At 45.8% G+C, this 15,584-nt stretch overlaps 1 protein-coding gene across 1 annotated transcript in view; it reads left to right on the forward strand.

Moving 5' to 3' along the window:
- The first annotated feature begins 4,095 nt into the window (after positions 1 to 4,095).
- Positions 4,096 to 15,584, forward strand: part of LOC130124286 (myomegalin-like) — a 35,086-nt gene continuing 23,597 nt past the window's right edge. The window contains exons 1-15 of the mRNA XM_056293744.1: positions 4,096 to 5,424; positions 7,082 to 7,219; positions 7,397 to 7,516; positions 7,658 to 7,750; positions 9,269 to 9,493; positions 9,593 to 9,751; positions 9,931 to 10,032; positions 10,165 to 10,302; positions 11,431 to 11,610; positions 11,909 to 12,103; positions 12,694 to 12,876; positions 12,976 to 13,089; positions 13,383 to 13,442; positions 13,609 to 13,715; positions 13,849 to 13,991. Coding sequence (XP_056149719.1) covers positions 4,096 to 5,424; positions 7,082 to 7,219; positions 7,397 to 7,516; positions 7,658 to 7,750; positions 9,269 to 9,493; positions 9,593 to 9,751; positions 9,931 to 10,032; positions 10,165 to 10,302; positions 11,431 to 11,610; positions 11,909 to 12,103; positions 12,694 to 12,876; positions 12,976 to 13,089; positions 13,383 to 13,442; positions 13,609 to 13,715; positions 13,849 to 13,991 — 3,286 coding nt within the window. The remainder of the gene's footprint in view (positions 5,425 to 7,081; positions 7,220 to 7,396; positions 7,517 to 7,657; positions 7,751 to 9,268; positions 9,494 to 9,592; positions 9,752 to 9,930; positions 10,033 to 10,164; positions 10,303 to 11,430; positions 11,611 to 11,908; positions 12,104 to 12,693; positions 12,877 to 12,975; positions 13,090 to 13,382; positions 13,443 to 13,608; positions 13,716 to 13,848; positions 13,992 to 15,584) is intronic.

Here is a 15,584-nt window from a genome sequence, read left to right on the forward strand (position 1 = left end):
AAGGGTTTCCATGGCGCGTAATGTTGTGAGTCAGTGGCCTGAAGGAGGTGAGCTTGGGTTATTCTAATCTGATAAGCAAATGAGATGTGTATCTGTGAATCTGCACAATGTCTTGGTGCTCACAACGGATGGAGGGGTAGAGTGACGCACATTACCTTCTCCGATCCTTTTGACTTGATAAAACCAGGTGATGATAGTCTTGTGTAATGCCTCAAGTGGAAAATGTCACCTCATTGAAAGTCCATCTCATCATATAGAGTATCACTCCGCAGATGTCCTCGCGTTATGTCATGGGGCGCTTTGACTTCCACATGGACGCCTTTTCCTCTTAATACATAACGAAGATACTGGTCGACACCGGTTACCCTCGACCAGACCAGCGGGTGAATCATTAGCATTTGTTAGTTTTAATAATCAATAGACATTTCGTTTCATTATCTCTATCTCTGTCTGCTCAGCTCCGGTCCACCTTATTGGCCCTCTTCAATCTGGGCATTTGGCTTTTGCTTTAATCCCCCCTCTGTGGTTTTTTGCAACGATATTTGTTGCTACGTGAGTTTCTCAGAAGCAGCTTTCAGCTTTCAAGGTGCCTCCGCAAGCATTTTCACTTGTAAATCAGCTCTGGCTGAGGGATGCAAATGGGCTGCCAGCGATGTTCTTTGCTCAGATTTCAAACTCTGTGCGACTGTGTGTGTGTGCGTGCACGCATGTGTGTGAATCTGGTTGTGTCTCTGTGTATTCATCACTTCTCACTGGTGATGCCAGCTTTTTCCCAGAATAAAAATGCCCATGGCTTCAATTGCAGCCTGATTTTGTGTATACTTCAACTTCAAAATGAGCACCGGACCACTCCAGGGTTGTGTTTACGTGACTAGCTATATTACTGATCTGCTCAGCTGTACCTCACGGGATAGCTGTCAACTTCAGATGGCAGCAGTGTCTAAGTTGGGTATTATGTTAGTAATGATTTCCGTCTTAAAACGGAGAGAAAACCTGCTCAGTTTTGTGTGGAAAGGTCGAAATGGATCATATGGGGTCAGTGAAAATCTGGCTGGTGTTTGTGCACATGGATTATCATGGTGGGGTGGGGGGGTTCCCATGTGTGCCCGTGTGCGTGCAGGCATCTGGTTAGCATTTTAGCAGGTCTGGTTTCAGCTGGGTAGTCGATAGGTCAGGTTGACCTTTGGCTGCTCAGAGACCCCGAAGCAGATATCAAGTTGTGTTATCTCAGACAGTCACCTGTTACGAGAGCTCTTAATTAGACCCCCAGACACCGCCGCCGTTAAGACTGGTCTTTATGGTTAAGATGGATGACCTGTAGAGAGAAGTGTAGAAATGGTGGGAGAGGAAGAGAGAGAGAGAAAATGATGACTGATGGTGAAATGTCACACTTTATGGCGGAAATATGACAAAAAACGACGCTTTATGAAGTGAAGAAGAGCTTGTCTAACCTGCTAGAGCTATTGCCAAAAGATTTTGACAGGCTTGTATTTAGTTTTAGTGGCTGTCAAAAACTATCTGGTAGGAAATAGACGTTTTATGGTCATACGGTATGTTTCGAGTGTTCATTTGCAGCTTCCCTTTGTGTGCTCTTTGGTTGATTGTTTGCGTCCGCCTCAAGGCTAATTCGGGGAGCTCTCTGATTGAGACCAAAACCCTCAAATCTTCACCATGCTCAGACATAAAGTCCCTCAACATCCTTGCCTACTTTATATTAAACGTTTGCGAGGGTGTGCAGGACCAGACTTGATCCTGCAGGGGAGAAGTTGCTGCTGGGATGAAAGGTGATCCAACTGGGGATGTTTGCCATGAGAGCATGACCATCTGTCTGCACACCCTAAGGGAGACACAATCTGCGGTCGAACTTGCACAAAGACATCTGTGTTTGCGACACAATCATATCGTTGTTGAAATATTCGACTAAGAAGGAAGAATAACCCATTCTTAGTTTGGTGAGAATCTGACGTTGTTATATTTATTATTATGTTTCCTTGATTGTTATATTTACATTACATGACAGAAATGTCATGTTAACAGAAATGCTTGAAAACACGCCACTTTATCAAGTATGTAAATATGGTGCTTTGGAGCTTACTCCAAATAAGCTGTAAATCCAGTTTTCATATTCAGCATATTAGTCGAGGATTATCTGATGATGTGCAATGGAGGTAGGACACTTCCTTGCTTCCTTCCCTCTTTCCAACCTCAGTGGAACATGTGGTGTCTGCCTGATGGGCGATGGAAAAGCATCTGGGAAAAAACAAAAAAACAGGTGACCACTGCTTCTAGACAGTGAAAGGACAGACAAGGTGAGGGTAAACTAGACTAGACTGCACAAGGCTAAACTAGCCCGTATTCAGATCTAGTTAAATCCCATAGCGCTTAGCAGCCCAGCAGCCTAATGAATCGTTGGCTCGCTCTGATGCAAATATTGAAATGAAAGGCATCTTTCCCCATAGTATTTTTTTTGCACAATGATGGGAAAAGTGGACGTTTTGCAATACACATTTATTAATGCACCAGAAATTATGCTAGAAATAAGTCGAGTCAACCCTCCAGCTGAGAGAGAGAGACTATGAGTTTGTGTGAGCATTCATGCATATTAATTAGTGGAAACTAAAAGGAACATGGATGGATGATCATCCTTGCATATTGGGTTCGATATTAAGCAATTGAATATGGGTGTACAATTGGAAAATTGAGAATTTGGGGTACAATAGGCAACGTTACCGTTGTGATATCACTGGAATTTTTTTTAGCATAGCCTAAATGGAATACAACGCGCGCGCGCACACACGTTACTCGCTTTATTCTCATTAAATTTTACAGAGCGTCACTAATGTTCCCATGTTGCTGTGTAGTAGCATTTCACCTGTTCACTGAGGCGTGCTGAGCTTAGTAAACTGGGCAGAAGTAAGTAATAGGCTCCCCGGGGAACGCCGCTCTGACGGTCGTTATTAGATCCTCAATAAATCTGACACACACCCCAGATGTCCATTTATCAGCAGCTCCCGTGGAAAGATAATTAGCGCTTAATAATCGAATTGCACTCGATAGGGGGGGGGGGCGTGTGAACTGTGAATCCATTGTGCCTGCGCACCCCCCCCCCCCGTGAGGTGAAATGGTACGCTCCGCCGCTGCAGGTCTTCCTCGGCGCGGCCGCGTCGTTATCCGCTCGGAGAATCTCCGATCGCGCCGATAGGGGAGCCCACGTTATCTGTTTCCGGCGCCGACAGACAGCTCTGTGATGAATGACGGGCTTCAGGAGACGCGGATGTCGGTGCGGTATTCGAGAGACTTCCGGGGGGACGCGCGCTCGGGATCTGTGTCCGCGTAAAGGACGTGCCGGTGAGCCGGAAGCCGGTCCCGGTCGACCTGCCGGCGAGCGGCTCCCGCGACGAGCCGAGGGATGCAGAGGAACGTGCGTCTGACGCGCTGACTGGAAATAGGGGACATCGGTGAACGACAACGGGAGCCGATATGACGGGGATATTGACATTAAAATGACTAGATGACATTAAGATCACCTCGTTGTGCGTCTTTTGGAATCTGATTGTGCGCCATATATATATATTTAATTTTTCCCCCCAATGCACCTGCAGGATCAAGTTAACGGTGCACACGGACTGCTGGATAGTCACCTTTAATCAACCGTAGTCGTATCTCTGATCATGAAAAATTACCTCATTGCTTTGTCTTTCCTCTAGCAAGAGCAACCGAAACCAGTTCTATGCAATCCTTATGTGATTGTTTCTCCTTGACGTTGTCTACCTCATCTTTATTATTTTTCCAAGCCATTATTACATTTTATAGCGGGACAAGCAGGCAGTGATGTCGTTTAGGCTGTTGTTGCCTTAACGTTATTCATCTGAGGCCTGAAGGCTTTTCATTTTGGTCAGGAGACGCATGTTTTTTCACAAATAGTCAATGCAGCCTGAAAATATGCTGCTTTTTTTTGTGCATCATAACAAATTCATTCTGAGGACTTAGATGTCCTGGAAAGGGGAGGATTCGGTCTAAAGAGGAAATTATCCTTTTAAAACATAAAACAAGCTGGCCTGTGTCTCATCCTTGTAGCTCTTCTCGGTCTGTGCTATGCTTGACCTTAAAATGAAGGAGTCGTGTCGTATCTGCGCAAGGGAGCTCTGCGGGAACCAGCGGCGATGGATCTTTCACCCAGCCGCCAAGCTCAACTTGCAGGTGCTGCTCTCTCACGCCCTAGGGCGAGAGCTGACACGGGACGGCAGAGGGGAGTTTGCCTGCTCCAAGTGCGCCTTCATGCTGGACCGCATGTACCGCTTCGACACGGTGATCGCCCGTGTGGAGGCCCTGTCCATCGAGCGGCTGCAGCGGCTGCTCCAAGAGAAGCATCGCCTGAGGCAGTGCATCGGTGGGCTCTACCGGAAAACCAACGGGGAAGAGGAGGCTTTGACGGGGGCTGGTAGTAGCAGAGGAGAAAGCCCAGCAGACGGTGTGGTGGACATGTCTTGTCTCACCCATGCTAAATACTGTGCCATCCTCCAGGACGACCTGGTCTACTCTCTTTATGAGTCCTGGGCTGAGGATGGCCTGGAGTGTCACCATCACAGCCATACCCATTGTCCTGCAGCTCCAGGGTCAGAGGTTACATCCATGGAGTTTCAACACTGTGCAGCCTGCATCCCCAGGAGGTGCCGGGCATGTACCTACTGGCGAGTAGAAGACTCTGACTATGAGGCTGTGTGTAAGGTGCCAAGGAAGCTGGCACGGAGTATGTCCTGTGGGCCGTCAACCAGGTATTCAGCCAGCATTGTTGGAGCGTGCATGACAGGGGGAGGAGGAGAGGGAGAAACAACACTTGAAGAAGATTCTGAAGCACCGGCCTCCTCCCTAACTCTTGTCCCTGGCTCTCAGGAGCCCTCGAGGACATCAGACAGTGACCGCACCTTGGCCGGCCGAGCCAGCTCAAACCCCTCCATAGCCTCCTTGGATGGAGCTGAAGAATATAACCAACCTGCGACTCAGAAAGATGGAGGTCTGGGCTTCACCAGGGACTCCCTGGATGACCGGATATCTGACTCACTCTCTGAAGAGCACATGGGAGCTTCACTTCGTTCACCAAGGTCAGGCCTATCCACGGCCCTCTGTTTTCTCCAGAGCTGCCCCATGTACCAACCAGTCCAGAGACATAAAGGCAGCCAACTGCCGGTGTTGCTTCGAAGGAACCGCAGTAATGGAGGAACCAGACTGGGATTGCCTGACCCACTCCTCAGGGTGTCTTATGGAGCACCAAATGAAGAGGGTGACATCCATGTCACTGTGCCTGAGCTGGGGCCCCCCTTGATCAGGCTAGATGTGGGGATAGATGGAGGTCTGGACCTCGCTGAGATGGAGGAGCTTTGGGAAGATGTGTATAAAGAATATCCTCCTCCACAACCTCACCAGGTACAACACCTCTTGGAAGATGGTGTCAGACAACAAGGCTATATAGCTAAAGAATGTGCTCTATCGGTTGGCAAAATTTGGATAGGAAAATAGGAAATTGTGCTGATGCATTGCCCATCTAGCTACATTCCTCTGAACCTGATTGTAAGCGATTCTGCTGTGGGAATGATAGCTAACTACCATTCTCTTCACTTTTTAATTACTCGCATAATCCAGCTGTCAGCCATTTAAATCCCACCTACAGCTCCTTCAGAAGCCTCTTCCCAGAGGACGTGCTACAGTGCACTTAAATGCGATGTGAAGTGTGTGTGTGTGTTTGTGTGTGTTTGTGTGTGTGTGTTTGAGTATATTTGTTTATTTAGAATACAGCCAAGTGAGTAACTAATCTCTCTAAATTAAAAAAAAAAACATTTTGTAGATAGCGATTCGTGTTAAATAACCAGTGCTGCTGAGATATTGAGCTAGTTCCTGCCTTGTACACAGTGATTTGCTTTGAGGCACAACCAGAACCTGCTGACAGTTGAGAGGAGTCTTCCTAAGGATCACGGCTTTCTTTTTATAAGGACACACTTTCATCCCCTTTCAGACTACCGTAGAACAGGATTTCTTGCTCACTTACGCCAGCATAAGGGTGTGTGTGTATATACATGAGTGTGCCTTTTGTACTGCAAATTCTACCTCTCATTCTACCCCTCTTGGTGACAGCTTAGGGAGGATAAGTATGTATGTGTGCCTGTCCCCGAATTAGTAGCCAACCCTTAATAAGTGTATATGTGGTCGCCGAGCCGGGGCTGATGACTAAAGTAGGTTAGATATGGGGCGACATGAAGACAGTCACTCCACGCTTGGCCTATATTCACTGAGCGCCCTGGAGGCGCAGTGTCAGACCACCCAGCCTCTCGACATTGGTTGGCGAGTAATAACTACAATAACACTGTATTCTCCAAAGTCATACTGCAGCATCATGATAACTATCCACAAATACACAATTAATGTGAAGCAATCATTTATTCAGCCTGACGAAAAACCCCACATCCAGTTCTATTTGGGATCTCCCATTATTGTAACTAGTGTGTGTGTGTGTGTGTGTGTGTGTGTGTGTGTGTGTGTGTGTGTGTGTGTGTGTGTGTGTGTGTGTGTGTGTAACTCTGGAATGTAAGCACTGTAGCGCTACTGTAGGATGTACACACACATATATATACACACATATATACATGTACAACAAGGTTTATCTTCTGGTTATGTTAAGACTGTGATGGTACAAAACACTTAGGACATGTTTATTCAAGCAACACCAACCACAAATGCAGCCTTATGCACACACACACACACACAGCCCTGGAGATTTTCCTCTGGGCATAGCCTTTAACAAATTACACACGAATGAGCAGAGAGCAAGATATTCCGTTCAGGTTTCTTAATATTCTGAACACGTTACAAAATCCACTGTGGTGGATATGTACCCTGGTGCCTGTGGATAATTCATGAATTCTGGACAGACTGCTGAACAAGTCTTGTCTTTTTTTTTTGTGTAACCCATACATCAATATCCACCCCACATATTCTGCAGGAGAGGCCCGAAACATGAGGTGAGGCGTCGTTGTCTGTTTGGATCTCTTACTCGTCTTTTTACCTTTTCTTTCTGTGGGCACGACAGAGTCTGGCGGAGGAGCAGCAGAGCCAGCTGAACCGGTACGAGTGTGCAGCCGGTCAGTGTGTGAGTGAGCTGCAGAAGGCCCAGCTCCAGGTCCAGTCTCTGCAGGCCAAGATCCATGAAAGCGAGGCCAAAAATACAGTACGGCAACTACTGCCAAATAATGACACATGGCGCCTGTTAACAAGTTCATTTGTATGGCACTAAATCACTGTCACAGAGGGCTTTATGTTCAGCGCTGCATTACAGTAACGTAAGTGGTACTTGTAAGTCAGAGAACTGCGTCATTTAAAGCCATGTCTCTTTCCCCTCTTGTAGAAGCTTCAGGAGAAGCTAGATGAGATGGAGTGTGAGCTGCGGTCCATCCGCCAAGCTGGTCAGAGCCAGGAAAGAACTATCCAGGAACTGACAGAGTCAATCAGCACTAAAGATAGTGAGGTGTGTGTGTTTGCATTTGTGTGTGTTTGTTCTATGTTGTAAAATGTGGAAAAATACACCAAAATGTCACCCTTTTGAAACGTTGCCTATATGTCAGAGTGCACCGAGTTTGGAAATGACTATAATCTATTCTGCTTCAAGGCCCATGAACTGTACCAGCTAATAGAGGGGCAGAACGCCACCCTGTGTAAGCTGAGAGAGATGGCACACCACAACCAGCTTGCACAAAACAAGGTGAGACCTTGCCCACATGTAATTGTAGAGAGCCATTTACAAAGCACTAGTGCTTTATGGCGGTGGTCCTTGGGGACCCCCTAACCGCGAGCTTTCTATTCTGTCAGGTGATTAATTGCCTTCATCTGTTGTGTCGAGTCTAAAAAAACGTCCTAGCTGTGTCCAAATTGTCCATACTGCATACTAATCGCACACAAATTTTAATATGCGAGATGTTAATATGCAAATATAGTATGTGAAAGGCATACTACATAGACGAGAATGGCAAGTATGGAGCTTAATGTCACTAAATGATCAAAACATTCCCATAATTCTTTGCGCCTTTGTTTTTTCATGGAAACAACTGGCCAGGGGACACTTTTCCAAAGCAGTATGGTGGACTGTGAAGCGGGATCAGCAGCAGCTGGCAACAGCAAATTCGTGAAAATGTCTTTAGTGCAAAGAATCAAGGGTGAATTGAAGTGGAAGATGCAGAAGCGACAAACATCTTCTAATTTGAAATCAACAAATTTCTTCCTCTGGTGTTGCACAAAGGGTCACTTTCCCTTGGATGTGAACTTGCCAAGTGTAGTACGCAGAGGTGGAAAACTTCTAATTAGCACAACACTTCAGCCAGGTAGGAGAACTAATTAGTGAAATCAGCTGATTTAGTCCATGGGTGGCGCAAATAAATGGTCAGTTCTTCTACTTTCTGAATTCCGGTTTTCCACCTCTGGTAGTATGCAGTGCATACTGCATTTTAAGTAATGAATAGTATGCCCCAGTAGTATACAGTTTACACAACATACGTCCAATCAAATAAGTGCAGGTCCCAATCTTGGAGGTCCCAGATCCTGTTTCGGCTGGATCCGGCACAAATTAAGCCCTGTTAGTTTAGACACATGTAGCCTCTGCTTTCTCCAAACATGCAATTGCTAGTAGAATGTACTAATAGGCGTCTGGGTAGCGTAGCGGTCTATTCCATTGCCTACCAACACATTGGATCGCTGGTTCAAATCTCCATGTTACCTCCGGCTTGGTTGAGCATCCCTATAGACACAATTGGCTGTGTGTCTGCAGGTGGGAAGCCAGATGTGGGTATGTGTCCTGGTTGCTGCACTAGCGCCTCCTCTGATCGGTCAGGGCACCTGTCCGGGGGAAGGGGAACTGGAGGGAATGGCATGATCCACCCAAGCACTACGTCCCCCTGGTGAAACTCCTCACTGTCAGGTGAAAAGAAGTGGCTGGCGACTCCACATCTATCAGAGGAGGCATGTGGTAGTCTGTAGCCCTCCCCGGATCGGCAGAGAGGGTGCAGCAGCAACCGCGATGGCTCGAAAGAGTGGGGTAATTGGCCAATTACAATTGGGGAGAAAGGGGGGGGGTCACTAACAATACTGGCACAACAGGTGATCATAATTAATTACATGGCAACAATAGAAAACCAGCAGTACTAGGAATTCTCAAGGACCGGATTGAGAGCCTCTGCTTCAAGCTCATGATATACAAATCTTTGATGGGTGGTCTTCATATAACCAGGCTCCAGATTTGGGCAGCGAGGCCGGGACACTTGTCCAACTGCAGGGTGAGCTGGTGAGAGTGCAGAGCTCCCTATTCTCCCTCGGTCTGGAGCTGGAGGCCAGCCAGAGGAGTCTGAGACAGAGCCAGAGGCAAAGAGAAGACCTGGCAGGGTTCAAGGATAGGCTCCAATGTGACCTACAGGAGGCGCTACAGCACAGAGAGGTCACTGAGAAACATAATCAGGTCAGTGTCTCTTAGCGCAAGTTTTATCCCCATTGAATATACTGAAACAGCCCTCTGAAGTCTTTATTGGATGCATCTAACCTCTCCTCTCTCCTCCAGGACCTGCGCAGTGCCCTTCAGAGGGCTCACTCCGAGCTCCAGGGTAAAGAGGCCGTCCTGAAGGAGAGTGAAGCAGAGAAACACACAGAGGCTCAGGAGAAAGAAAGGAGCATAATGCAGCTCAAACGCTCTCTGCAGGACAAGGAGAGGCAGCTAGAGGTGACACACGCACTTGAAAGCAAACACACTAATGCATATGTACATAGTAAATGCAGACGTGCACAAGCAGAGACTCCTGCATAAACACACACACACACATGCATACACACACACACACACCCACACACACACACACACACACACACAAGCTCATAATGTGTCTGTCTTTTCCTCTATAGGAGTACTCAGAGATGCTGGAGTCCATAAGGAGCTCCAAACCCAGAGATGTACTGCTGGAGAAGCTAAGAGAGCGCATTAAAGAGAGAGACAGGGCTCTGGAGGTAACACACACACACACACACACACACACATGCAAATAGACCAGTCCTGTTGTTCCATATCTAACACTTATTGTGAGAATCTCAGAGAGCTGTACTCTGTGTAATGTAATTTCTCGTTCTTCCCTTGCGCAGCGCTCCATCGATGAGAAGTTTCGTTGTCTGGAGGACAGGGAGGGCCAGGTCAGGAGACTTCAGCTGGCCCTCAGGGAGAAAGAACGAGACCTGGAGAGGCTCCGCTGTATCCTGTCCAACAACGAGGAGACCATCTCGGTACACACATATACACAGAGACGTACACACTCAAATACACAAAGAGCCCCGTCACACGGTCCTGGCGGTACCCCATGTTTAAGAGTCAAGTCGATTCATTAATAGTCACTTTCGCCCTCCACAATGTCTGTGGTGGGATGACTGAGGAGATTCAGTCAGATCCTAGATCAGCCCCTGAAGGGTTTTAGGCTAAGATTCTCCAAATCCATTATCACCGTTGTTCAACTGTGCTAAGAATATCTATAAACCAGTCTGTTCATGTGTCAGGATAAGCAAAGAAAAGAGAGGCTGTGCTTTACAGAGATTATAAAAGAGTTAAGAGGCATTTTTCTCTGCTTTTTGGCATAACTAAAACTGATATAAAGCACTGCCGCTTGCTTATTTATTGTTTTAATAGAACAGCAGTAATGTTGCCTTGTAAGAAAGATGCAGTGCAATGCCGTGTTCAATAAGTTTTATTTTTAATCCATAATTTGATAATGAAAGCTATTAATCCTCGGCCATGTGGTATTGTTCCAGTTGTAGTTTGAGATTTTAAATGGTCACTTACTCACACACAGTGCATTTTATTAGCCAAATTTTTAACCACTAAAATCTGACCTAAGGATGCATTTTTACTACAGATTTTGTCAGATCAACATTACACACATTCTGCATGTCTGCAAATCATCATATTTCTGTCACTGTTCTTTTCTATTATTCTTTTTGAAAGTTTTGATTTCTGGGTAGTCCTACTTGTTTTGATGTAAAAACTCCATTGAAACTATACATCCTTCAGCTTTTCATGGAGATGTGCAAATTTATTCAACATCTTGAAAATCTATACACTTTTAAAATGTTCAACTTTTATTTTCATTTTTCTTTTGCCATAGAAATGAGTGACAGAATGTTAAGTCTATATCAACCTGATTAGTAAAGGATACCCTGTGATTGCTAGTGGCCTAGCAACTGCCTAGTAACCACCTAGTTAACGCCAGGCAATCACTCACCATCTCCTAAGCAACCCCCCCTAGTAACCACCTTGCCGACACTTACACCCAGCCCAGCTCACACATCTTGTCCAGGGAATGTACTTTCAGTTTGTTGTTGTGATTCTGATAACCGTTGTGCGTTGTGTGTGTTCACCAGAGTCTGGATGCCCTGGTGAGGGGTAAGGAGCTGGAGCTGGAGCAGGCTGCTGAGGCCTACAGGAACCTCCAGTGGTTGAAGCAGCAGAATGAGGAGAAAGAGAGAAACACTGTCAGAGAGAAAGATACAATCATTAACCAGCTCCAGGCTGCTCTGCAGACACGCAACCAGGAGACACAGGTGCATAACACGTGTGTCCGCGCGGCTACACACTCGTACACTCACATGTTGTGCGTGTATACACCTTTGTTGCGCCGCTGTGGCATTGTTTATCGATATTTATAGGTTTCAGAGCGTTGAATGACTGATCCAACAAGTCAAACCTGTGTTAACTCTTTTGACCTTTTGAAAATACAACAGGTGTGCGAACACAATCTTCTCTCTCTCCCTCTCTCTCTCTCACTCACTCACTCTCTTCTTTCTCTCCCTCTCTCTCTGTCTCTGTGGGTTTGTTGTTTCATGTGTTGCTTTTCTGCAGGATCTGACGGCTGCTCTATTGGCCAGGGTCCAGGCCGGCCCCGGTGAGGTGGTTGAGGAGCTGAAGGCTCGTCTGGCTTTGAAGGACAAGCTATTTCAGGAGCTGTTATCAGACCGCAGCTGCCAGGCTAATGACCACCAAGTACAGGTCCAGGATCTGCTCAAAACCATCAGCTCCAAAGACCAGTATTTACATGTATGTCCTGTCACTGATTTGGGGTGTGTCCTCCAAAAGAAGCAACTTGCTAGAAGAACTAGTATATTATGAAAACATAACAGACTGGATGAACTGGAGCCGTAAAAGCTTTCCAGGAGGGCTGGGCAGTAATTCAGTATTACTGTTTATCATCTTTCATTGGTTTTGTATCGGGATGATATTCAGATATGGTCATATCATGATACACAGCTTCATTGTGTGAATAAATGATAACAACAATCTATTAACCTGAAAATGTACACAAAATGAGACCTGAAATATATGTAGGAGTGTTATTTGATATACTTTACATTTCCAAACAGTTCAATGTGATGAGCTTAAGTTGGATTCTTAAATATGGTGTGTTTGCATATGTGTGCAGGTATGATATAGATCAACATCATGTAAAACACTATATAATTATTGTGATGATATGTTCCATGTCATCCAGCCATCCATTTTCCAGCCTATTTAGCTTTAAAATCAGAATGAAGCTCCATCTCCTCTTGTTACTTTATCCTCTCTCTCTCCCTCTCTCTCTCTCTCTCTCTCTCTCTCTCTCTCTCTCTCTCTCTCTCTCTCTCTTTCAGGACTGCTCTGATAGGCTCTCCCAGGTGATTGACGAGCGGACTGGCCAACTACAGGAGCTACGCAAACAGCTGTCGTTAAAAGAGCGGGAGCTGTGCAGTCTAAGACAGGACAAGGAGAAGGAGGCAGGAGGGGAAACAGAGCATCTCCAGAATCTGCTTAAGGAAAAGGAAGCTTTTATTAAGGTACAAGCTCGTATACTCACCTTATCGCTCATCTTAAGTCTCCCAATGTATTTGCCTTTTCAAGTCGACATGATCTTGACGGTATCCTTAATTTACCAGGAGCTGATTCAAGGCCAGGAGGATGCGATGGTGTCCTCTTCAAAAGAGGGGGAGGCTGACGTAGCCATCCGGGAGGAGCTGCAGCTGGTGCTGAAGAAAGAGAGGGAGGCTCAGGTACCTGCATTACTCCTGTAATGACCACAGGACTCATAAATCCTAATGCCGGGTTCAGACTAGAGGATCTTACCCCAGTTGTCAGGTGTGCTGTCTCAGAGAAATGTACAAGATGGGGACAATCCCCAAGTCTAACAAACTGACAATTGCGACGCACAGTAAGCTCAATGGCTCAGTAGAGCAAGTGGGTCCATGACTTGGTCTTAGGATCCCTTATCTGTCAATTAATTAATCAGTCAAATCAATAGATCAGTTGAGCTTAATTGATACATCTCTCTCTCTCTGTCTGGCAGAAAGAGCTCTCTGCCCTGCGGTTATCTGTGGCCCAGGCCCAGCAACAGGCCAAAGATTCTGCCATTAAGGATGGCCCCGGACCGCAGGTAGGATTCTGCTTTAACATCATCCATCTACAGAAAAGGCCAACGATATTTCGGGTTTTATGTTGGTTGAGGTTGTGCAAGCATCTATTTTTTCCATCATTTCTCCTTCCTCACCATTCCTCCATCCTCCTTTACTCAGAGTGTGCTGGAGCAGCTTGTTTCAGAGTACCACAAGTTGAACGAGGCTCTGAGAACAGAGAAGAGATTATACCAGAGTCTCACCAACATCCAAACGAGAGGAGAGAGGTATGTCTCCAAGCTCAGGTCCTGTGACAGCCATTCTCAGATTTGTAATAATTAAGAGTACTGTTGTTATATGACGTTGTAGCTATAATGTTAAATTTGAAGCATCTATTAACATCTCTTCTCCATCACGTAGCAGCTCAGAGAAGACCCAGGTCCTGCATACTGAACTAGATTCTATTCAGGCACTCCGTGGACAACTAGAGGAGGTCCTGGCCAGGACCCGTAACATGGCTCTGACCGTGGAAAGGGCAGCAAAGAGGCAGCCCGACTTTGGAGGTGGGGATGGGCAGGGTCCAGCCTCCAGGGCTGTAGGGGGCGCTCTTACTAACTCATTGTGACACTCGCTCTGACCACGGCACTGACCAAGGCACTTTTAATGTTACATGCAGGTGTCTGTAGACGCTGAAAATCAGTTTTGTGTTTTATCCACAAACAATGGAGATTATTTTATAGTGCTTATGAATTAAAATGGATTGAAAAAATATGCAAAACTGACCTTCAGTCTTCAGGCAGCTTCATCCAGATGGCACAAGCACGCCTCACGGTAGCAGACGGCTGTTTTAAATGAATCCCATACTATATGAAGTGGCAAAGTGCAACTTAGCTTTTTATTTATTGGTATCGTTTGTGTTTGTATCACTATGTTTTTATATGGCTTTTGCAAACTGCCTGAATATTGCTTTGCAGTGTGACTGTTCTGTATTGCCATTTTTGCGTACTGTGTCTCACTAGTGTCGCTCCTCCAGCCTTACTGTCGCGGTGATGTTATGTGATGTGGAGAAAGTCGAGCTCATGCCTTACAGTGAAGTGTCTCGTCATCCATCTTTTGTTTCATACCATCTCTGTGTACACACTCAATCCAGGCCCACGACGCAAATAGGACAAACTCAGAAAAGATGGCCGAGTAGTGTGCTTCTTGTCGAGCTTAACCTTGGATTTCAAGCTCTGATCCATAGTTTTATAACCCAAGCCATTCCTGCTTTGCCGTAGCTATATTTTGGTCTTAAAAAGACATGCATGGTCGGTGATGTGAACAATACTGAATATCAAATATTAAATGTCGCACTAGATGTGTGCTGATAAAGGTCCTGTATCCTCCTGCTGGTAGAACTTGGTAGCTTTTGTTGTTGTTAGTAAATCAGCAGAAAATCCAGTCCAGAGTTTTGCACCACATTAACAATAAATGTTGACAGCAAGTGTTTTCCTCGAGTTCCCTGTGAGATTTATGAAGCACATGAGATGTGAGTGATAGCAATAGCCAAGTCGTTATTCATCCCGGTAAGTTTACAAAACACTCATTGGATTTCTGCCCTGGTTGCTCATCCTGGCCCTGAAGCTGGAATCCGCTATGACACATCCTTTTTGTATTTACATGGAACAGAAATAAACATGTGCTTGCTTTTCTGTCAAAAGCACTTCTTGTTATGGATTTCTCTTTCTTGTCTTTAACTGGGGATTTGTCTCAAGAATATCCCGAACCGCCAATTCCCAACTTCCTCCTCGTGTACTTTTACCCCCTCCCGTCTCCCCGAAGACCAGTAGTACGTAGTACTGTGATTAGTCCATATCTGCAATCCTGCAGAGGACATTTAGCTGATCTTATGCTGTCTTCAACATCCCTCAGTTCATTTGTCTCCCACTTTATCCCCAAACCCATATTCTTGACCCCCCCCCCCACACACACACACACACACACACACACATTGTATTACTATAGTGTTGGAAAATACACTCCGACCTCCTACCATTAACTGGCTATTCTCCTGATTATTCAATAAAAGTAACTTTACAGTGTGTAAATACCTAGGCCTGTATATTTATTACCCTTCAACCTAGTCTCTCGCTAGTCTCTCTCCAGTCTTTCTCCAT

The sequence above is a fragment of the Lampris incognitus genome, chromosome 14 (assembly GCF_029633865.1).
Source record: "Lampris incognitus isolate fLamInc1 chromosome 14, fLamInc1.hap2, whole genome shotgun sequence".
Taxonomy (NCBI): Eukaryota; Metazoa; Chordata; class Actinopteri; order Lampriformes; family Lampridae; genus Lampris; species Lampris incognitus.